The sequence below is a fragment of the Molossus molossus genome, unplaced genomic scaffold (genome assembly GCF_014108415.1).
Source record: "Molossus molossus isolate mMolMol1 unplaced genomic scaffold, mMolMol1.p scaffold_m16_p_7, whole genome shotgun sequence".
Lineage (NCBI taxonomy): Eukaryota > Metazoa > Chordata > Mammalia > Chiroptera > Molossidae > Molossus > Molossus molossus.
Window position 1 is genome coordinate 23,991,535 of NW_023425401.1, and position 23,567 is coordinate 24,015,101.

General features: G+C 36.9%; 1 protein-coding gene across 5 annotated transcripts in view; it reads left to right on the forward strand.

Moving 5' to 3' along the window:
• DGKB (diacylglycerol kinase beta) overlaps positions 1-8,864 on the forward strand; it is a 589,512-nt gene extending 580,648 nt beyond the window's left edge. For all 5 annotated transcript variants that reach the window (XM_036246648.1, XM_036246646.1, XM_036246647.1 and 2 more), the window contains one exon: positions 8,757-8,864. In XM_036246648.1, coding sequence (XP_036102541.1) covers positions 8,757-8,864 — 108 coding nt within the window. The remainder of the gene's footprint in view (positions 1-8,756) is intronic.
• The last annotated feature ends 14,703 nt before the right edge of the window (positions 8,865-23,567 follow it).

The window sequence follows — 23,567 nt, forward strand, 5'->3', positions numbered from 1 at the left end:
CAATTTAACTCAACTAAATTATGCACCTCAATCGATGTCCTAGGCACACTGATAGGACAGTCAATTGTCACTACCCCATGCGATGGCAATTTTTTATGGGTAACATGTCAAAATGTTTCCTGGATTACCATGAAATAGTTTAACATTGATCGAATGTCTTTAAGATCAGTGCTATAATCCTCCAAATGGCCAAGGTTATAGATGAGTCTATCAGTTGACTCATTAAAGAAGTTTCTTTTCATAATACGGAAGTATGTGCTTAAAGGTCTCCTTAGTTAAAAAATTCTGTTCTTTCTATGGGTTAGTAAATGTCCCACATGGATTTATTTTCTACTCTTTTCTTTGGGTAGAAGTGGAACCTGGTATGTGGCTGAAATGCGACCAGGTGCTTCTGGTCTCCTCGGAGAGAAGGTAGATGGTCATAGTGTGCCACCTTCTAATGTCACCCAATGAATCCTGAAAGCCTTGATGTCTCAGAAGGGGGAAGCATTAGCTCGATGTGTTGTCCACTAGACTAAATACAATTATACTAAAAACAGAAGGTCACATATGTTAAGCACATGTGATGTGCATAGTCTCATTTGGTACTTGTAATAGTCCTATAAAGTAGGTGCATTGTTATCTTCCTTTAATAGAGACAGAAGCTCAAAAATGTGAGCCAAACTGGCGTTCAAACCCTTGTCTCCTGTCTCAAGTTCATGATCTTAACACCACAAAGGGGAAAATGTATGAAATACTATTCTTTATGGTTCGGCCAGTGTGGCTCAGTGGTTGAGCATCGACCCATGCACCAAGAGGTCACCGGTTCGATTCCCAGTCAGGACACATGCCTGGGTTGTGGGCCTGATCCCCAGTGGGGGGCATGCAGGAGGCGGCCAATCGATGTTCTCTCTCATCTATGTTTCTATCTCTCTCTCCCTCTCACTTCCTCTCTTTCTAAAACCAATAAAGGGAAAAAATTTTTTAAAGAAATACTATTTATTATGAAAAGTAGAATCACAACTAGTAAATATTGTGAATATTCTCTGGTTGTAGTTAAGGATGATAATGTTTTTGGTTTTTTTTTTTGGAAAGGCCCTCTGGAAAAACAATGACTGGCTTAAAGTTGTGGGTTAAATTTCTCTGCAGAGACATGGACATTATGAAAAGGTTTTTTGTTTTTTGTTTTGTTTTTTTTAATGTTGACCTTCCTTGGCAACCAACTTTACAACCATAAAATATTTTGGAAGGGAGAACCAAATTTATATCTTCAAAATGATTTCCAATCCAGGTATGAATATTTCCCCTGCAGTGTGTCCAAATAGCCCATCACTTTTAGGGAAAAGTTTCTCTTTTCTCATTACCATTCATATTTAAAATTCCTGTGAATTTTATCTGCAAGTAAACCTCTCAAACCCATATTTTAAAGACTTATTGTAAATTCTTCTCAATGATTTCTCTGGATTTGATGTTAGATCAAAGACTATAACATTAAACTTGGAAATTACTATCATTTCAGAAAATAGTGGCTGGGATCATAAAGAAGCTGGCACAGAAATTTTAGAAAATTGTTATGTTTCATTGCTTTGCTTTTTGGCAGTTATGGACCTGAAAAATTTAGCATGTTCTTTATTCCCACTGTCATATGGCTCAGCTACATGCATGAATTCAAAGTGGTTTCCATTATTGGAAGGAGACAATCTCATTCCAGAAACGAGCTAGGTAACTATTAATGTTCCAGATGATTGCTAAATTAAGCTCTCCCCACTGATACTTTATGGTCTTTATTTTGCTCTGAAAACCCCATTCATTTTTAAGGTAGCTGGATAAATCCATTGATAATGAACTCTTGAAGAAATGAGGCAGGGAAATAAAAAACATTGGCTAGATGCAGGGAGAATATCTAAAAAGGAAAGTGATCCCTGCTGGGGTACTTTCTAAGAACGACAATATTATTAAGCCCACCCTGGTGCAAAGTGATGACGAGATTATGCGTCTAAGCCAAATTTGATCAGTTGGTGCATTATCAAAACTGGGAAAGCGAGGGTATAATCTAATTCAGAATTTTCACAGGATGAATTCTGAATGGTGGCGCTCGGTATAGCTGAAATATGCCCATGCAGGAAATCACTTGCACTTTCATCCATTTTTTAGCTATTCATCCAGTAGACTGTAATTTTTAAATTTTTTTTTCTTTATTGATTTTAGAGAGAGAGGAAGGGAGAGGGAGACAGAGATAGAAACATCGATGAGAGAAAACATTGATTGGCTGCCTCCTGCACGCCCCTCACTGGGATTTGGCCCACAACCTGGGCATGTGCCCTGACCGGGAATCGAACCAGCAACCTCCTGGTGCACGGGTCGACACTCAACGACTGAGCCACACTGGCCGGGCTAGATTGTAATTTTAAATTAAAATTCATCTCATCCACTATATGCCTTATAATTCTAGATGTAATTTTCAGTATTTGACTGTAATTACATCGGGGGTCAGCAAATCTAAACAGCTTCCTGTTTGTGTATAACCAACGAGTTAAGAAAAAAATTTTTTTTACATTTTAAGTGGTTAAAAAAATTAAAATAAGAATATTAAAACTCAGATGTTACTTTCCAAATGTAGTGGTCCTGGAACACAGCCACCTCTATTCATTTACAGAGTCTGTGGACACTTGGTGGCCTGTGGCGAGTTGAATAGTTAGGAGACTCCATAGCCACAAAGCCTAGACATGTCCCCTCCAGCCCTTTACAGAAAATGCTTCACAACCTCTGAAGTCCATGAAGAACTACTTAAACACCCCGTAATATATAGCTCTCGAATATAATGATTTCTAGATTTAGGAATAGTTTAAACAGTTCAGTAACTTAATCACTTTTATGCAAACCATCGTGACAAATGGAGGCTGCCTGGCCTCAACACACACGCAGTTTGATGGTTTCACCCTCATTAATGGGCGATCGGTGAGCGATGTTAATGTGATGGTGCTTCTTTCTAGTGTTTCTCCAGCTCTGTGGCTACTGTGCTTAGGTTCCTCCCTAGGACATCCTTCCCCTGCTTGACCCTGAAGTGCCAGTGTTCCTCAGTTACACGGTCTAACCCCCGAGAGGTGGATTTGCCACTGTCCTTCGGTAGGCCCTTCTCAGTGGATATTATAAGCTCAGTGGATATTATAAGCTCAATCTGTCTCCAGACTCATTCTCCCTTCTGCACACCAGACCTAAGCATCTAAGACACCGAGCAGCCCCTTCAGCATGTCACTCTCAACACTGCGTTCACCGACTTCCTGGTTCCTGCCCCTGCCAAAGATGCATCTCTTTCTATAAAAATTATCACCACACGCATAAAAAACAACATGAAAAGCATACTTGAATTTTGTTTACTTTTTTGATATTCCACATAGCCAATCAGCTAGTGCCATGTCCTGTAGCTGACACCTCCCTGGAACTCTCAGATCACTGAAGGCCCTTGTGCTGCTGTTCTGGCTTAGATGAATCTTGCCTCTGCTCGCCGGCCTCTGTACGGCACCCGGGTCCTAATTTCTGCTTCAAGAGTGATGTTGCTAAAACTCAGGCTAAATTCTGTCCTCTCCTTGCACCATGATCTAAATGGCATGACTTCGCACTCCCATGCACCCTGAGATCATCTCTGTGCCCATTGTACCATTGCACATGTTGTCATCCCTGGACCAAGCTGTCCTCCAAACCGGCTGTGTGTGTCACTTTGCATTTCTACAAGCAGTGTACGGGAGATGGCTCTCCATCCTCACCAGCCTTTGGTGGTGTCGGTGTGTTCCCGTGGTTTTGTAGCTCTCTTTCTTAGCTCACTCACTTGTTTTTCTGAAGAACACTCTCAAATATGTCTTAAAGGGCATATAAAAGGTAAACCCTCTAGATCCTTTTATGACTGAAAATGTCTTCATTGTACCCTTGCATTTAATCAATACACTAAGTATAGATGTCTAGGATAAAATTAACTTTCCCTCTGGAGTTCAAAGGTGTTTGTCCCTATTTTTTTAGCACTAATGTTTTTGAGAAACTTGATGCCTTGCTGGTTTTTATTTTTCTGTAAATGACCTGTTTTTCCTCTCAGAGGGCGTTTAGAATCTTCTTTTTAAAGCAGTGCTTTGAAAGTTCACAACAATGTGTGATTTGAGCTGGGCCAGTCAGGGATCAAAGTTCGATGGGCAGAAAAGAGAGGGAATGTTCTCCAGGGCAATAAGGGGCACCCAGGTGCAGAGGTGGGGAGCAAGTCGTGCTTGGGAGACTTGAATCAGCTATCAGAGCCTTTTTTTTTTTGCACTTACCAACTTGAGTTGTATAATGTAGTTTTCAGAACCTGTGTAAGTTTTTGTCCTACATTGTAGATTAAGGATGTTGACACCTACCTCCCTGGGTTGTTGAGAGAATAAAATGAGATACTATAAAAATAAAATAATGGAAACATTATTCTTTTGGAAGCAGGTATGAGAACTCCTTGAAGAGAGAACAGCTCTGCCTCTCTTAATCTTATCAGAATGCTGTGATAAGCTCTTAGGTGGATAGAGGTAGTCTCCAGGGAGCAGATGTTGAGCAGGGAGTTCAGATCATCAGAGGAAGAGAAACACTACCCTTAACAATAGGGGTGGTGGGAATATTTAGTGCTGAGAGACAGGGAACTAGGAGAGAAAATACCAGGGAGTTGGGCCAAACCTGCCTGGAACATGGGTCAGGGAAGTCCCTCCTTTCTTCCTTTGATTTTAGCTGGGCTAAAGAAGGTCTTTAGAGACCATATAAATGTCTAATGGGAATAGACACTGTCTGATGTAAGACATAAACCCTTTCTTCAATCTGTTTATGAAATTATACTTCAATTCTACACTCTTTGATAATAATACTTTTGTCAGAGTAGACTTTTGTTGAGGTCAACGCAGAGAAATGGATAAAACAGGTAGCATCTGAATAACGTGTAAAACACTTAGCATAATGGTCAGCACACAGTAAGAGCCAACATTTGTTACTTTTCATTCTTGTGATTATTCTTAACATTACAATTATGACTCGGACCTATCGCACTGTGCAACCTGACAATGTAATAGAAACAGGAAAAGTGCCTTATAATCCTTGATCTGATTGATCCATATGCATCTCTATTTCGTCTTGACTAATTATAAAACTGAAACTGAAATCAGGTGTTTCCAGGTCGACATTTTTTGATGTGTTCAATCTGAATTTGGAAGAAGATGGAATCAGAAAGAGTCATAGGACACAAGTGCTTCTCTTCTGCCGCTGTTGCTGTCCGAGGGAGTAGGTGACATGTACAAATGGAGAGCTTTTTTGTGTGGACGCCATTCTATGACCGCCAATATTTGTCTTAAGTTTTTAAGCAATGCTTTTCTACCTTCATGCAGATACTCCAGTGTCTAGGAGCTCCATCAGCATTGCTTATGTTTGCCCACAATTCTCATTTCTAATCTCAGATTCTCTTCTGAACTCAGTCATCCCAATCAAGTTGCAAAATGCCTTGCTCATAGCTGGTGCCCAATAAATAGTTGATGTATTGAGGAACAGCTTAGAAGTAACTACCTGAATCTTAAAAGATGGAAGCACTCTGTCCAGCCAGTGTGGCTTAGTGATTGAGCATTGACCCATGCACCAAGAGGTCGCCAGTTTGATTCCCGATCACGGCACATGCCCAGGTTGTGGGCCCGATCCCCACTGGGGGGCATGCAGGAGGTGGCCAATCAATGTTCTCTCTCATCGACGCTTCTCTCTCTCCTCCCTCTTACTTCCTCTCTCCCTAAAATCAATAAAAGAAAAAAAATTTTTTTTTTTAAGACAAAAGCACTCAAAGACATCAAAGCCTGGTGATTGGTTCAAGTCTTCAGATTGCTGAAACTTAAAACATTCTGAAGTCTTTGGAATCTGCACCTTACTCAGTGTTGCTTTTCTAGTAGATAGTAGGTTCTTTAAAACTATAAAAATACAAGAGTGTGGAATATATACAAAACAGGCATCTGGCTCGTTATTCCAGGCCTGGTGAGGCCCCTTAACCAGGTTTCCCTCCCTCGGGCACCAGAACCTGAAGCTACATGTAGGTCTCTACAGTTTTCTGACACCTACACCTGGACTTTCTGTGATCACCACAGTAACACTTCACCTGGACTGGAATTATTCTCATTTTTATTTAAGTCGTTTTCCTTCTGCCCAAATATAAAAGACATGTAGTTTTATGATGAAATAGCATATGCAAAGAGCCTGGATACATAATAGACATTTGATGAATGCCAGTTTCCTCCATGCTATCTCCCCTGACTAAGAGGAAAACAGTCAGTTGTTTCTTATTTTCATAAACAACAGACCAAAAAAAAAGGGCGGTGTGCATTTATTTTTACAGACATAATGTTAAAGACAGAGTTGTGCCCTTTGACCACAGGACTGATCCAACAACAAAGAGGACGGGTTATAGATAATTTTAAAAATAGGACTGGCCATTATCCTGCTTAGAAACAGAAAACTAGAACTCTCCATTTGTCAGCAACATGGATTAAGTGTCCCATTGTGTCAAGAGCACTGAATGAGATACTGTGCTATTTTCGAAGGCATAACAACGTGTGATTTCTTAAAAAAAAAAAAAAAGGATTACCAATAAAAAGATAGCCATAACCAAACAAAATCCGAATGCCTAAAAAATACAAAGAACAAACAAGATCTCATACAAAATAATTTGTGGTATTTTGACCATGCTTTATTATAAATTGATGCTAACCTCATATGAGTGACCACAATGATATATTTCTTCCATTGATAATAATGATCTTGTTTTCCAGCATGTCCTAATACTATTGTACCCACTAAAGAACTTAATCCGGCAACTGTGAATCAGAAATGTGTACCTTCTTACTGTAGCTGCTAGTGTTCTATTTGAAGCCAAGATTATTATATAAGTAATATGTGGTAACTGTGTCCTGAGGTACTTATCTAAAAATGACATTTTTTGTGTAAAAAGGTGATTTAACATTAACAAATAGTGCCTTTCTGCTTGGCCTCCTATTTAGTTTCTATATCATTATTGCATGTGCTTGTTAAATTTCTCTTTCCTACCTGACTATAATTACTTGAGGGCAGAAACTGTGTATCGTGTATATATATTTTTTAAGTTCCTGGTACAGTATCTGAAGGATACTAGGGGCGCAATCAATTTTGTGAAATAAATAAATAAATGAAAGATGTGGTATCAGATACGGAATAAAACTAAGATTCAGAGAAGTTTAAAGTCAATAATGTACCATAATTTAAAGTTGAATTATTAAGAGAGAATATCTGAAAGAGATCTCTTTGAATCTACCTATATAGGTGCATTCTTATATTTTAACTATATGGTTATCAATTCCCTAGTCCACAAAATAAAAATAAAATAATATATCCATCGAGTTAGGGGCTGGTTTAGCCTCGTGGCCCTGTACAGGTGCAATTTATTTTTACAGTTAAGAGAAGGACACTGAATCTTCCCAGAATAACCTGATTTCAACAGAGTTAAATAAAGTTGTTCATTTTTTTCCAGGTTTTTGACATATTTCTGTCTTTCAAGACTGTGAAGTAAATCTCAATTTCCCCAAAGCTGATTTTAATGATCCTGCCCATGTGACATAGTTTTTTTTTTTTTTTTTTGGTTTCATTGCTATTAGCGAATGACAAGTGAAGGATATTCATTTTAACTTGAAAATGTCAGGTATGCACTTTAAGAGATATATTTTTGCAGCTTTTAATGAGGTGGTGTTTCGTTTTGAAAGAAATACTCATCTCTGATGCGGGTGCTGTTCAGGTAACAACTGATATTTCATAAGCGATGGTTCTTGTATTAGTCACAGTTCTCTAAAGAAAATGTCTCAGATTGCTTTTGAAAAACTCTTAGCGTCCCTAGCCCAAAGGCAAGATGTGACCTTTTTATTACATAATGATAATCATTTATTATCTTACAATGTATCTTAAAGTCACAGACAAAATGCCACTTTGATAATTGCTTTCAATTAGCTTTGAGCATAGCATATATTCACAAAATGTCTTCTCTAAATTAGACTTGAATTAGAGAAAATTACAGACATAATCTACTTTAAGCTTGTCTCATTTAAGGTGATTCTCAGTGTTATATCAAAGAAATCAAAACGAGTAGCATGAGAACAGTCTCTCCAAGTGTTTTAAGCAGGCTTTTCAATATTTGATTCTATTCTACTAGCAATTAATTAACAAATTAGGAAAGTAGTTCATCATTCCTGACCTTTTATGCATGCTAACTTGTGACTTTCGATTCTAATGATTGTTTTGAAATTAAGCCTTGCAGTTCGTGTTGAAAGAGAGAAACAATCTGATTAGTAAGATAAATAAGGCTTGCCCTGATACCAAGTGCATCTTGAGGTTTGTCTGCAGCTGGGATCCCAAATGCCCTAATGGTGCATTGAATAAATGATACATAACTAACGGTCAATAAATTATACCAGATTATCATGTAACTAAACAAGGAGTTTAGGGTTATTACTACAAGTGAGGTTAGAGGTACCATGATGATTAAAATGTAATCTCAGTTAATTTTTATGTTCTGTTAATACCCTGAGCATTGGAATATGGTTTAAATGTGTATCTTTATCTCTCTTTAAAATATTTTTTGGAATAATAGAAACTCAGAAACTACGTTTCTATACTTGTGGTGTTTCAGTAAAGAATGGAATATGATTAGCCTAACAGAGATTCTCAGAAATTTGTATTATGTCTGGAGATTACTCTCTTTCTTTTTTTTTTCCCCCTAGATAAAAATTACACACAAGAACCAAGCCCCAATGCTGATGGGCCCTCCTCCAAAAACTGGGTTGTTCTGCTCCCTCGTCAAAAGAACAAGAAACAGAAGCAAGGAATAATCCTGTATCATTTTGTTCTTAGAGATCTAATTAGCATAATTGGGCCATGGAAAACGTACGCTGGAAACCTCGAATCATTTCAAGTCTTCTACTCATGCAAAATCATGGGATTGGTTGAACAATTTTTGTTACTGAGTTCATGTAAAATTCATCTATTAGAAAATTTGTCTCAGTTGTTATAGGCATCATTGCATGAAGAAAGCAGAAGTTTACGTGAAGTGATAGTGCATATTTTTGTTGCATGCATTCCCATAGATTTTTGTCTCCCACCCATTCCTCCCCCGTTTTCCATTGCGTAACCTGTGATTAAAAAACAAATAAACAAACAAATACACCATTTAAACATAAAAAAAGAAATACCATAGAAAACGTGATTCTCAGTGTGATTTCAATGATCAGTAAGCACTAATCAGTAATGCCTCAATGGCCAACATTGCAGATTGCTATCCTGTTCCCTTTTAGACTCAGTATACCCATAGTCCTTGGCCTAGGACTTGAGGAGAAACTTTTCATTGAAAATTTTTATTAAATAGTAATATATGATACCTTGCTGTATCTAAATAATTTTTAACTTCGTAGTGCTTCTGAGTGGAATTTAAAATATCAGACATAGAATTTTCCTGTGCTGAAAAATAGAAAGTGGTTTTTATTTCTTTTAGTTTTGTTTTTAATTCCAGAAATAAGTGCAAATATGTTACTTGGCAGTCAAGTGTGGTAATATGATAAGCCTTATTCCTTTCTGCATGTGAATCTTGAAGATTATTCATAACCACACCAGTAACCAAATAGATGTTCTAAACTATGTGCCTAACAAGCTGTGTCTCCCACCAAAGATTCACAAAAAGATGCCTGAGAGAAATGTTTTAATGCATAATTAATTGTGGAGAAAATGTATGGTTCTTATGATTAATTTTGTGACAACTAAAACTCTGGAAGAGGGTGAATTACCCATTACTTCTCATTAATATTCTCACCTTTTGGAGTCAGGAGGCCAGACAACACAGTCAAAGCTCAATATTATTAACTGAAGAGAAGGTATATACAAAAAGCTGATTTCTTGCTTTTTTGGGGGTCATTTATAAGTGTCTGTAATTTTTAATGGATCAGTTAAGTACACGTGAGAAAGTAAATGCTGTATCAGTTTCTTTCTAATCTAAATCGATACCTGTAATAATATTGAGCTCACTGGAGCAAATGGTGTATGCAGTTTGACCCCTCGCCTACTCCGCTCCCATCTCTGTGACATTGCAAATGCTTATTTGGAATTACCAGTCTAGACTGTTGTTTAATATACTCATGGCATTGTTGACTTCTCTGATTGTTTAAAGAAATCATGAAGAGTACTTTTTTTAGTGTTTCATTTGACCTATGATGTAAAATGAAATGCTATTCCGAGCCGTTTGGTGTTGTCTTTCATATTGACCTGCATCTCATCATCGCATGTTTTATGTGTTCAAACATGCCACGAGGAAAACAAATGCTTGAAATGCATGATTTATTAATTTCTCTCTCCACTCTGCATTAAAGTACTAATGATTTATCAGTTCTGTTTTTTTATTATTATTATTGATTCATTCATCTTCGAATAACAAATAGCATTTAGTGATTCTGTTGAACACAATCCTGTGCATGGATTTATGGATTTCAAGTAAAATTGCTATAATTTTTGTTCTTTGGTTTGAAAACTCAACTGAATGCTGTTATATCAAATAGCTACTCTCAAGCAATGTGCTATAATGGAAGATTATGTATAAAGCATATTCTTTTTGTGTTCCAGGAACATTAGATGGTAAATATCAATCAACAGTAAGTTTAATTGCTTTCAAAATAAAAGCTTTTGAATAAAATTAAGACATAATTTAGCATTCCCAGGAACATTATTATTACAATTGCAAATGTAGCGTAGCAATCACTTTCCCTAGTATAATTTTTTTTAAATGGTATTTGGCAGAACAGTGATCTACACCAAAAGAAATTTCAAAACAGTAACAAATGCATTACCGATATAATGTTACATAACATACATATTTTGTGTGTGTATCTATGGTTACAGGTAATAACTATTTTCACATAAACTGACATTTTCTGCAATGGTCAGCAGGCTTAGTGTCAAATACATCTTCTGAAGCCACAAATTATTTTATGTTCAGTACAAATACAGTTATTTTCTGGCTACCTTTTGGCATACACAGGTTGAAGGCAACAGCGGTTTGTAAATCTAACAATCTGTGCAACGGGAAGACTGTGGGAGGAGACAAATCAGACAACCGGCCTGTGACTTCACTCACTGAAATAATGGGACGCAGATGTGCTCCAATGTAGCTACACAGCTATAATTATTGATAAGAGCAGTTACATTTCCAGTCCATTGGAGTCATTGATATCAATAATAACTGTTCAAATACTAATCAAATTTTACTTTTCACAACTCATTTTCTAAAGACACCCACATGCTTGCCCTCAAGTCCTTGACTGCTGGGGGTGGGAAGCAGTTTATAAAAGCCCACTTCGATGGTTCTGAAATCAGAGGAGATAGTCTATCCATTTTTCTGTCAGCTTCAAGTGAGGAATATGTATTTAAAGAAAGTTTCCAAAAGTTCTATGGTACATTAAAATATTGAATAATGAATGTTAGCTTTACAAGATGAAATTTTTTTCTTCTGTGTGTGTGGGTGACTGCGTTATTAACTCAAGGCCTTTCAAATATAATAGGCATAGTAGTATAAAGTTTTAAGTGGATGGAGCTCTTAAGGACAAATTAATTCTGTGTTTACAAGGGTGGAAGGGAAAGGGAAAAAGAGATATGCACTTTGCTAAGCATTATCATATACTTAGTTGATAAACAGGGAGATTCCAAAATAAACCTGGATATTCATGATTTTCATAGGAATGAGGTATCTATGTAGAATCAGAAATTTTAAAGGATGTATTTTTCTACTTAGATATATATACCATGTGTATTTGATTTAAAAATTGCATGTCGGCTTATTATGAAGGAAGAAGATATATGGTAGGAAAAATAAAATAAAAGAGAAAAAATAAGATTTTAAAAGTTTTTATTTATAAACAGGTTATGTATGATAAGGAAAATAAAGTCAAAGGCTCAGATATTTAGGGTAGTCTACTATAGGCAGAAATTTAAATCCAATGAAAATTAATTAATCATGATTACAGTTCTGCATTTTGTTCATTTTCTCCCCTTTTTTTTTGTAGGGGGATGGGAAGTAATTGCAATTTTCAAGAAAGAATTTGTTTTGAATCTCAGACTACATTTTATTCGAATGGGACAAAGCTTTCCAATGGCTTCGTTCTTGTCTGTGTCAGTTACCTCGCTGTTTATTAGTACAAAAAGGAAAATGTACTTTTCATGGCACATATAACCCCAAATAATTCTTTAAATCCAGTACCTATATCCTAAATTTTAAAAGATTGAGCCCTTATATGTTGAGGATGTAAAACTTAAATAAACAAAACAAGCGGAAACCTAAAGAGCTTTTATTCTGTGAAAGGCAGAAACCATTTCTTAAATCTGCCAGCGAAATTGCATTCTATTTAAATAAAGTTTGGCTAAAATCACATTGGAAGGATTCTGTACCTCCTTATTGTGTTTAAAAACATGGTGTTCATTTAATTACAGTGTCTGATTTTCTCAGAAAGTGTTATATATAGTATTCTGTTTTTTTGAAATAAAAATCTCAACCACTCAGATAGGTGTCGCTCCTCACTGCCGTGTCCGAACATGAACTCTCCAAGGGGTTGAATGCCCGCTGGGAACACCAGGCCGGCAGCCTTGGCCTCCAAGGGGGGGCAGGAGCCTGAGGCCTTGGGGACTGAATTCTCTGTTGGTAAGAGCCACACCTTTCTACTTTGTGGTACTTTGGCCCAAGTTGCTGCTGGGTACATTTTTCTAGCAATTTCCGAGACTCCAGGCAAACCAGTAAAACACCTGATAGAATCACGGGGACTGAATGACCTGGGCAGGGGTTGTGGGAGGATTTATGTAAAATATTTTGGATAAAACCGATTTCTAATTTTATTTTGTGTAATAGACTTCAACAGCTATCTCATGGGCACTGACTAGGCACAAGATATTTTACAAAGGAGCTGCAGCAATTAAAGACTTTTTTTAATGACATATCTCTTCTCTAAAAGTCTTTCGTGCAGTAGAAGAGTTAAGTAAATGAATGGCCATACTATGTGATGGAGTGGGGTAAGAGCCAAGGTAAACACAATGTGATACATATTCAAATGCGCAAAGATGCTTTGAGGGGAGGGATTCATAAACGCCTCTAAGAAAGATGAATGTGCCAGTGGCTCCCAGGGTGGCTAGAAGTTCACATGGAGACGTGCAGCGAAGACACTCCTGCATCAGAGAAGGTGAGTGAGGACGTGCGGATACACATCGAGTCCCAGATGCTTCATCGCCTCGTTTCATACAAGGGTTGGAGAATTTATAAATCAGACATTAGGTTCATGGTTCCTCTTAAAATTACCAAGAAAAAAAGGAGCAAGAGAAGAGGAGAGAGAGGGGCAGGGAAAGAGTGAAGAATGGAGGTAAAGAAGGAGGGAGGGCGAGAGAAGGCAGGCAAACACGACATTAGGAGCGACTACGAATTAATTTTTCATTCTGGAAGAGAGAAAAATAGGAAATTTTGATGCCAAAGTATTTTAATATAAGTAAACTCTAAAGCTTACAGAACACTAAAGTAATAGAGAGTGCTAACTGTAAAGTGTGTTGATGCTAAATATATTTTAAAAATTAAATATCAAGATATGCATATAAAATAATACAATTTTAAAACTCGTAATACAGTAACGGAAAATTCCTAATAGAAACATAGGAGAGTCTAACATCTTACAAATGGAGGCAGAGTCATTGCAGGTACACCATTCTGTTCCTCTTAGTTCTTTTGTCTAACATCCGTTCCTGATGTCAGCCCATCTCAGAAAAAAAAAAAAAAAAAGCTTTGCTGATTCATAGTGTGTTAACAATAACTCTCAAGGTTTTAGGGAGCTTATAGCCTATTATTGAAAATTTAGAAAATATATTTGTGCTAGAAGAAGACTAGGCAAGTTATATGTCTACATTTTTTTTCCTACTGTAGCCCCGTCTTTAGGGTCCTGTACGTTATAGCACATGGCAACAGGGGGTTAAGATTGCGAATAGATTAAGGATGCTAATCAGGTGACTTTAAAGTAATGAGAGCAGCCCGGCTTGTCCAGGTGGGCCCAATGTATTCCCAAGGACCCTTTAAAGGGGGGGGGGGGAGCAGGAAGCAGAGTCAAAGTCAGATTAGAAGCTAGACCGCTGCCTTTGAAGATGGCAGAAGGGAGACCACAGGCCCCAGAATCGGGGTCTCTAGATGCTGCAAAAGGTAAGAAAACAAATGTTCTCCGGCAGGGACACACATTTTGGTTTTAGCCCACTAAGAGCCATTTTGGACTTCCGATCCGTGGCACTGTGAGAAATTTCAGTTGTCTTTAGCCACTAAACGGGTGGTAATTTGTTCCGGCAGCAGTAGGAAGCTAATCCAGGTAGGGAGGAAGGTAGAAGGCCCACATTCAGAGCTGTGGCTACACACTGATGCCTTTTAAAATAGAGCAAAAGTTCTCTTGCTTGAACCTTAAAGCATCTGAATTGCTTAATCTTCATTGAAAAGCTTTTGGATTCCTTGAATCTAGTCTACGTGTTCTCACCTTGAACTTGGACCCTAATGTTGATACATTGATGGTGGGGTGGGGGGGTAAGAGGAGGAGAGAGAGATGTTATTTCCTAATTTGTTTTTGATTGATATCATGTTAAGGGAAAAAATTAAAATAAAAGCATCTGTTGTGATAAGACCTATTTCATGGAAGACAATGATCTCAATAATGTTTTCAGGTGATTTATTTAATCTGGTTTTAGTTATTTGGAAGTTTGCAATATAATAATGCTTGTTTTCCTTTCTCAAGACACTCTACTTTTGTCTGTAGGAATAAGAAAATAATTACAGGTGACTGTACACGAGAGGTTTAGAGTCCTCCTCTTCAGTTAATTTTATTTGTTCCTGCCCACATTTCCCTGCTCATTCACTTCACAGGTTCCGCGGAGCCGGAGCAGTGGCTGGACAGGCTAATGAAGCTGACCCTACCTGCTGGGGCAGAGCCCTGCCCTTGGGTTGCTATCTCAATGGGAAGTTCTTGAACAAGAGCATGCTTGGCAAATGCCAGTGAATTTAAACTAGGTTCTGTTTCAATCACTAGATGTTTGGAAGGGAAAATCAAAGTACTTTGGAGATAATTTAGAGTGTAAAGACTTTCTGATTGATAGATCAGAATTTTTTGAGTCCAAGGAAGGTCGCCAGTCAGATGAAAACTTAGTTTGTCAATAACTGGGCCCTTTTTCTAGTCTAGGGTTTTCACTGTTGTAACTGAGTTTATGTAGTTGCCAGAGCCTCTCTTGTCTTTCACACACGTGGGAGAAATTAATCATCAGTGATCTGTTTAGTACAGTTAAGTGCCCAAGATTCCCTCCTTGACTAACCTCTGCTCGGTCTCCTCTGAACTGTCGCTCAGTTAAACCTCAACTTTTGGACTTCGTGCTCCTCACTGCATTTTTCAGTTTTAGCAAGAATCCTGCTGAATCAATTAGCCAGAATCCCCCACCCTACAAATCTGATCGCCCTCAATTCTAATCAGACTTCTCGTCTTCCACAACCACGCAGGCGATGTCTGACGACCCGGACGCCCTTCAGCGGATCCCCTCTTGCTCCTGATGTTTCCCCTGCACAGCTGCCCAGCTCTTTAGCTGTATGTAAACTGAGCCCCTTCTTTCTCCCCCACTGCACTCGTTCCGATACCATCACAGGGTCCCCCCTTGGATAAAGTCTTCCTTCAGATGCCACTGACAATTTTTTATCTTTAATATTAGTTTTTAGTGGTGTTTTTTAAACAAGGGTAACTCGAGGAGAGAAGCCCACTGGGTAAACCTCCTGCGTGAGCAGTAGATGATGGGACCACCTAACTCACACCTCCCTGGCTTGTAGGGGTCTGCGACCCCTCGGGGCAAACAAACGTTGCTGAATGAGAAAGTTACTGATATTGTTATTTCTTCTGCTTGTCAAGAGAAGTGGCAAACTTAGATTTTTTTATATGAGGTCTTTTTATTTTAAAATGCTGTGTCAAACAAACAAGCAAACAAAAACACTTCTGTAAATTTTATTCAGCCTGTGGGCTCTAAGTTCTCACAATCTTTCATTTAGAAACATTTTTTTTCCTCTGTAAAATATCAGTTCTGCCATCAGAACTATTGCCTGAGAATGATAAGGTGCATGACTGCATTATCCTCAATTTCTCTGGGAAGAAGTTTGGATCATAGTTAGCATGAATTGTTTCAATTGAGACTAAATGTACCAACACACTGAGACCAATGTTGCTTAATTCCTGATTGAGTCCTTTAACTAATGTAGTACACATTATTGGAATGGTTTATTCATGGTTGTTTCCTGAGCTGATCGGCAAAGTCCATTGTCCTCACGTGGGTAATAGTCTAGCTGATGTCACCATGAAACCATCTCTAGTAAGTTACAATTGAAAACATTCATGAGGCTGTTCTATACTTGGGAAGCTTACAAGCGAGACTTTCTATAGCCAAAGAAATCACTTTCATATTATAGTATTAGGTTTGGAATTTTTGTTTTCATTCTTTGCTCTCTACTTAATTTTCTTTATCAAATTTCTTTGACGCTTTTACTGCCACTTACTTAAAGGAAAGGAATAAAAAATCATGTGGTAGGTGATTTATTTATCTGATATGTTGACGCTTTTTATTATTGGAACTAAGATGAATCTCATGGTCACAGAGCTAAATGCTAGGGATTGAAAATGGTTTTAACTCTACTAAGTACTTTTCACTCCCTGCTATATGTGTGCCCCTTTCATGTGGATCCCCACATTTATCTAAGATTTGAAAAAATAAAATAAAATGTATGTTAACCAACACAAATTCATACACATGTCAAAAATGAATTAAATATTAAAGTGAAATTTCAGGTTTGCAATAGGTCACAAAATATTGGCCTGAGCTCCCAGGTTCATAGAGTCAGATAACTGGAAGATGCTTTGGGGAAAGAACTGTCCCACCCTCTGTTACCCACAGCCTGGGTCTCATCTCTGAGCTGCAGACCTGTGTCTCGCCGCCTACCGGTGTCTGCGTGGATGGTCCCCAGGTGTCACAGGTTCAACGTGCCTGAAACTTGACTCATCCGCATTTTCACAGGACAACCTGTTCTGCTGTCTGTCATTTGCTTTTCATCAAAGGAGGCACAACCCAGTCTTTTATAGCACTCTAGTCACCGAGTCTTTACTATTCAATTTATTTCATATCCTTCATTCATCTCCTGCCATCCCTGCTGCTATTCCATAATTTTTGGTTTTTATTTTATTTGAACTTTTTCAATAATAACTGATCTATCTGCTCTCAGTTTGTTCTGCTTTCAGTTGATCCTATCATGTGATGTAAGAATTTTCTAAAATGCAAATATATTACTAATATACTATCAACATATTAATGCATGCTGAAAAATGACCAAATACTGCATAAGGTGAATTATTAATTTTTCATACAAATGTGAATGGCTTCAAACTTTTGGTGATAATGTCTTTACTCTCCTGCATTAAAACGAGCTATTTTGAGTCAGGGAAGGATGGACAAGAATAATAGAAATACACATCAACAATATCTTATCAAAACCACAGTCCAGCATCAAGTTAACTGTGTGGTGGTGATGCATGGACCTTAACCACCACATCAGTAGAGAAAGGTATTGAATAATATTGACCTTGAAGACTTCCAGAACAACTCTGAGCACTTCAAGGAATCCCAAGGCCACTGTCTCATGTTTCCTTAACCCTCTAATGACCTTGCAACCTCAGAAAATACATGGCTTTTAATATCTCATTGTTTAGTGGAGAATGTGTTCATTCAAGGCTTGTTTGACTTTATCCAGTCATTAAACAACGTGTGACTTACAATGGTTTGATGTTAGGAATAAGGGATAAAATAGGAGTTAAAGCACTTGGCATCTATAACGATCTGCAGATGGGCTAAAAATATTTTCAAAACACTTGTAGTTATTTGTAACATTTCTATGCTCTCTAGTGATTACATGCTGTGAGTACTATTTTCACATCCATTAAGAACTAGTTGGATTTGGGCTTGTGATAGTTTAGATTACTGTAACATATTTAGTTCTAAATATCTGATATTTCTTTTAAAGTTGTTACATCATCGATATGTTTTCTTCTTGTTCTCAATGTGCGTGTTCTATCTTTCAGACACATTTTAGAGCAACACAATTTTGATCTAACACTCATTTAGTCACACATACACATGCCACATCAAACACAATTTGGCAAAATAAACTTAATTGAAAGATGAAAGAGTTATATATAGACTATAATAATTTCAAGGCATTAAAATCTATGTTATGGAAAGGAATTTAGAATACTATGGGAAATGCTCATTCAGTTGCTACTTTATATATATTTTTTATTTTCACCTAAGTAAACACAAAGGCAAAGTAGAGGTTCCCTTTATTCGTGCAGCTGAAGGACCAGGGGTGACCCTTCGGTAAAATGTTTTCTTGCTTAATAAATGCACTCATTAAGGTTTCTAAATGACCCTTTGATTTCAAATAACTTATATTTACTGGCAAACACATAGTATGAGCACTTGTGAAGAGTAAAATTTAATCAATTCTTAGGTCTTTGATCTTATGTGGATTTTAATTATTCTTCTGGTTTGTAAGTGCTCCTGAACTAAGCCACCCTGTTAGATGCAGACCAGGGCCAGTGGGATTTGAACTGGAAAACAATAGCAATACTCCTTCCTACGGCTCAATCTCTCATTGGTTTCTCATTCATGCGTTTGTTTGCTTTTTAATTTATTTTTTATCCAAAAGCTTAATAACCACTGATTTTGCAACTAGTTTTAAATTATTGGAATTTCCCTTTGATTTAGAACTATCCTAAATTTGACTTTTTAAATATTAAAAATGTAAATATATTGTCTCCTTTTGATTTTTAAGTGATGTATTCCTTTTCTGTGTCTTGGGAATGTGTCTTTCAAAGATCTGAATAAGATCATCGTCTGGTATCTTGATAGAATTATTTATTTCCTACCATATTTTTAATTTTCCTAAATTAGTTCCAGAAACACTTTAAGTGACTAATACTTAGAGCTTTAAGAACTCCTCATTAAATATATATTAAAGTTATGCCTGCATTGCTGACATTCCTGCGCACATTCTCACACTGGCTGGGATGAGACACCCACACAACCCTGCACGCGCCTGCTCCAGAAATACTTCTAACGAGCCAATAAATAAATACATAAATAATACTATGAGACTTCTAAAATAAAGGAATTATGGTCAAATCTGAATTATCCAATAAAAAGCATATGTATAATAGAACAGTTATTTGCAAAATGTTTTGTTTTTGAGAACATTGCTTAATTTTAGAAGCAATTTCCAAAATTGTGTTTGATTAGGCTAATATTAAAATCACTTTGCTTCTCCTGGAGAAACAATGCCTGATGGTAATAGGGATAATTCGGGAGTGGGGTTGACAGCAGTTGGTAAGCTTGTTAGAATTGCAATACATGTTTTGGATAGAATGCAAAATTCTAAATCATGTAGGTAATTGAGAGTTCAAATTGAAATAGTCAAAAATAACAATAAGAAACCTAATCAGGCACACACTTATTTTAATTATTGAGATATTACTTGTCATTTTAAAAGTTTGGGCTCCCAGATTCCTTCAAGGTTTTTTGGTTTAGAAACCTTGGTTAAGAAACACTGTAGCCAGGTTTAATATAATCTAGTTGCAGTGGTATTAAAAAAATGGCTAAGGTTGTAATACAATATGATTTTAGATAGAGAAGATATTTTTCTTCCTTTATTTCAATGTTAACAAAAATGAATATATTTATTTGAAAACGCATTTGAAGCGATTTTCACCAATAATACAGAGTTCCTTAGTTCACTTAAATCAGTAAAATATCCCAAGTATATTTTGAATATGCTCACTCACTTCTAGCTTTTCTCTACCAGTTTCACATGGATTTTAAAATGGTAAAAAGTTGTCCATAAGCCTGTTCTTCAGCCTTTGGTTTTGCATGGAAATGACAGAAAAATATATCTTCTCCATTGCACCGTTGTCTGTGCTTTGCATGGTCCTGCTCGATTTTTCTTCTGCTCACGGTGTCTGGACCACTTGTTAGTGTGCTCTGGGTGGATTAGCGGGGTCTTATGGCAGATGGAGAAGAAAATGGGTATGTGTTTAATCTTTGACCTTCTCCATCAACTCAGGATTCACATATATTTACGTATTTATTTTTATAATTGATTGCTCGTGATTTCACATTTCCTGTTGGCACAGAAACAAATTGATATCTTCCCACCCTGTCCTATGAGAAGAAGGAGGATGTGAGGAGAAGGCTCAGAGTGAGACCAAACTTAATCCTTCCTTGTTTTTTGGAGTATATAAAGCTTTTTAAAATGTTTCAATTACAGTTTGTACTCAATATTTTATATTAGTTTCAAGTGTACAGCATTGTGGTGAGACAATCATACACTTTACAAAGTGCTCCCCCTGACATTTCCAGGACTCAACAGGCACCGAAATTAATCTTGACACACAACAGCTGTGCCATTGTTTGCTGCCGCCAGGAGGTGTCATCGCTGAACGTTGTCAGCAAGCTGGCCGTGATGCCTAAGCTGGTTCAGACTGGAGGGTGCTACAGGGGTAACCACACCCCACACATATGTTCTAAAGTTACGTTTCTCTTTCTTCACACACAACGTTGGGTCCTTTTACCCCCAAATATAACACCATGTTGTGCTCACAACAACTTTTTTCATTACTCTTTAGACCTATGTCTTAAGTCTAAACACCCGGTTAGACTCTCCCGTCTCTCAAAGGTATTTTATTTTAGGAGTCGGGTTTCCTTTCCTTGCCAGTAGATCTTTCTGAAAACGTCCTCTTCTCCTCTGGTCTCTTTACCTTTAAATCTCAAGGGGTTGAGATTTCTGGGTGATCTCCCATGCGCTTACATCAGTTGTATTATTCGTGTCACCTGTGACCACTAAGGAGGAGCAACAATCTCAGAAAATAAGGCATAAAGAAGTTGCAAGTAGTACTTTTGCAGGTTTCTGCCCTTCTCAGCATCTCCCCTTCACATTCCATTAATGTATGTGTCCACTTACCTGAAGCTTCTCTTGGAGAACACACACGTGCATACATCCTGCCTGATCCAGTACCTTTTGAACCCATATGTGCATAATGCTCTGGCCTTGGTCAAACTGCAAATTCAGCAAAGTGTACCTTCCTTCCTTCAGTGCTTCTCATCTTTCGGGGTGCCCTTGCCAATGCCAAGGAAATGGTTGCCTTCTATCAAAAATGCTTAATGTCGCTCACTGAAACAGGACTCATTGTCTTGGGAATCAAGAAACTGATAATGCAAAACATGATTACACAAAATATAACTAGATATTTTTATAGCTAGAGAGTTGGTTTTCACAAAGTGCTTTCTTTGAGAAACAGCCTTAGGTAGCAGAAAGCTCACTGGGTTTCCAGTAAGCCTGACCCAATTCCAAAATCCTGAGAATAAAGAAAATAATGAGGGGGAAAAAAAATAAGAGAGAGAAGGAACAGAATAAATGTGCAATGATGAATGAGAAAAGAAGTAAAAGCTACACTTGTGCTCCAGTTATTATTTTTTTGGACTCTACCACTTGGAAACTAATGAATGGTGTGGTATTTATATTTAAAGCGAGTTTGCCATGAACTTGAGATGTATAATGAATGCATACTTTTAAAAAAAAAGTATGCATAGTGAAACTTTAAAGGAAACTCCAGGGGAAAATAAAAGTATTGTGACTATAACCTTTTTATAAAGTAAAGCTGTCAGTTATAAAACAAATAAGCCAAATAGAATGAATGTCAAGAAAAGAGTTCACTACTGAATTCAATGTAAGGAAGTGTCATCTATGACCACTTCCTTCCATAAAAAAAGATGACAACCAGATCCCTGGGAGTCGAGCAGATGGTGTCTGAAGAGTAATCCAGGAGTAGAAACCAATATAAATAAAAAAAAGAAACTCTTGAGAAATCCTAAAAGAAAATGTTAACTGTTTGCATATCATAAAGAGATTAAAATGCGTTAAATGAAAGAGAATTCGAAAGTTCAATTTTCCTGTAACTCCTATTTGGTTTGGAATAGATGAACTCTAATTCTTGGAAATTTACATAGCGTTTGTTTTGGGTTTTTTGTTTTTGTTTTTGAGTCAGTAGCTTTCTAAAATTAATATGTACATATACATATATACATATATACATATGCACATATATCTATTTACTTATGTAACAATTTATACACATGTAGATTTCCAACTTTCCTATATTTGTTTCTTTACTGTCCTGATGCTAATATATTGCATTTCACAAACGCACCATATTAATTCACACTGAAATAAGACTGGCTATTTATCAAACATTCATCAGTTCTAAGAAAAAAATATTTTCAGATTTGTGGCAGCTTTCTACAATTTGCTTTAACATCAGATCAGAAAGATTATTTTCAGTTTCCTTGTGAAGTTTTTTTAGGCATTTGCTAATGGCCTGATTTACTTTTTCCACAGAAATGTAACTGTTCTTTGGGAAGTAATTCAGAATAAATATCCACTGGGTGTGGATTTGGTAACCCAAGTGTTAAAGTTTGCAAAAACTACAATCTGTGTTTGATTTCTATGCCTTTCCTATTACTTACCAAGTGTCTCCTTTTATGCCATAAGTTATTTAGAATTCAAAGTGAACTATGCCACCAGGCGCTAGAAAGCTCCAAATCACTTTTATTTCATTTGTCAATGTTTCCCTCATATAACCAAAATCTGAGGCCAGCCTACTTGTCCTCTGATTTTAAACAAAATCTTCTTATAGTGGGTATGGCAAGGGTAAGCTTTCCTTGGGCAGGGGGTAGAAGAAGAAATCAAATATCTAATATGAATTGATTATATAACACTTTTTATGCATTATTACTAATGACAAAATAATTTTCTTACTCAGTGACAAAATAATTCTCTGACTATAATTCTCATATAGGAAAATCTACATTTAACATGACCGAAACAGAGCAGAAAAGGAAAACTCAATATGGATTGATTTGGAAAGAGTTTTATTGATATCTCTAATTCAATAGGGCATCTAAATGTAAGAGAATTTAAATTTATATGTATTTTCAGTCAACATATACATAAGCAACCTGCAACCCTTGAAGAATAAAATTACAATTTTAATTGAATATTTGTTATGGGAGTAGTGTCTCGTGAATAATTTTACATATTTTCCTCTGAATGTTGTAAAAATGACACAGCAGATTCATCACAGTAGTGGAAAATGTTTTGCTACCTTATTGCAGTGATTTCCTTATGCCAAAAAGAAGCTATTTCAAATGATCTTTTGTTAGTTTTATTTATATGACCTTGAGACTTTTTAGAATGAGAAGAGATCTAACAAAAATCTAAACCATATGCTCATTTAACCATTGCAAAAAGAGAGATTCAAAAAGTTTTTAATTTGCCAAAGTTAACAAAAGTAAATTGCAGCAGTTTGGGAATTAAAATGCCAAGGTTCTGATGACATGCCCTGGCCACTAGACTTCAC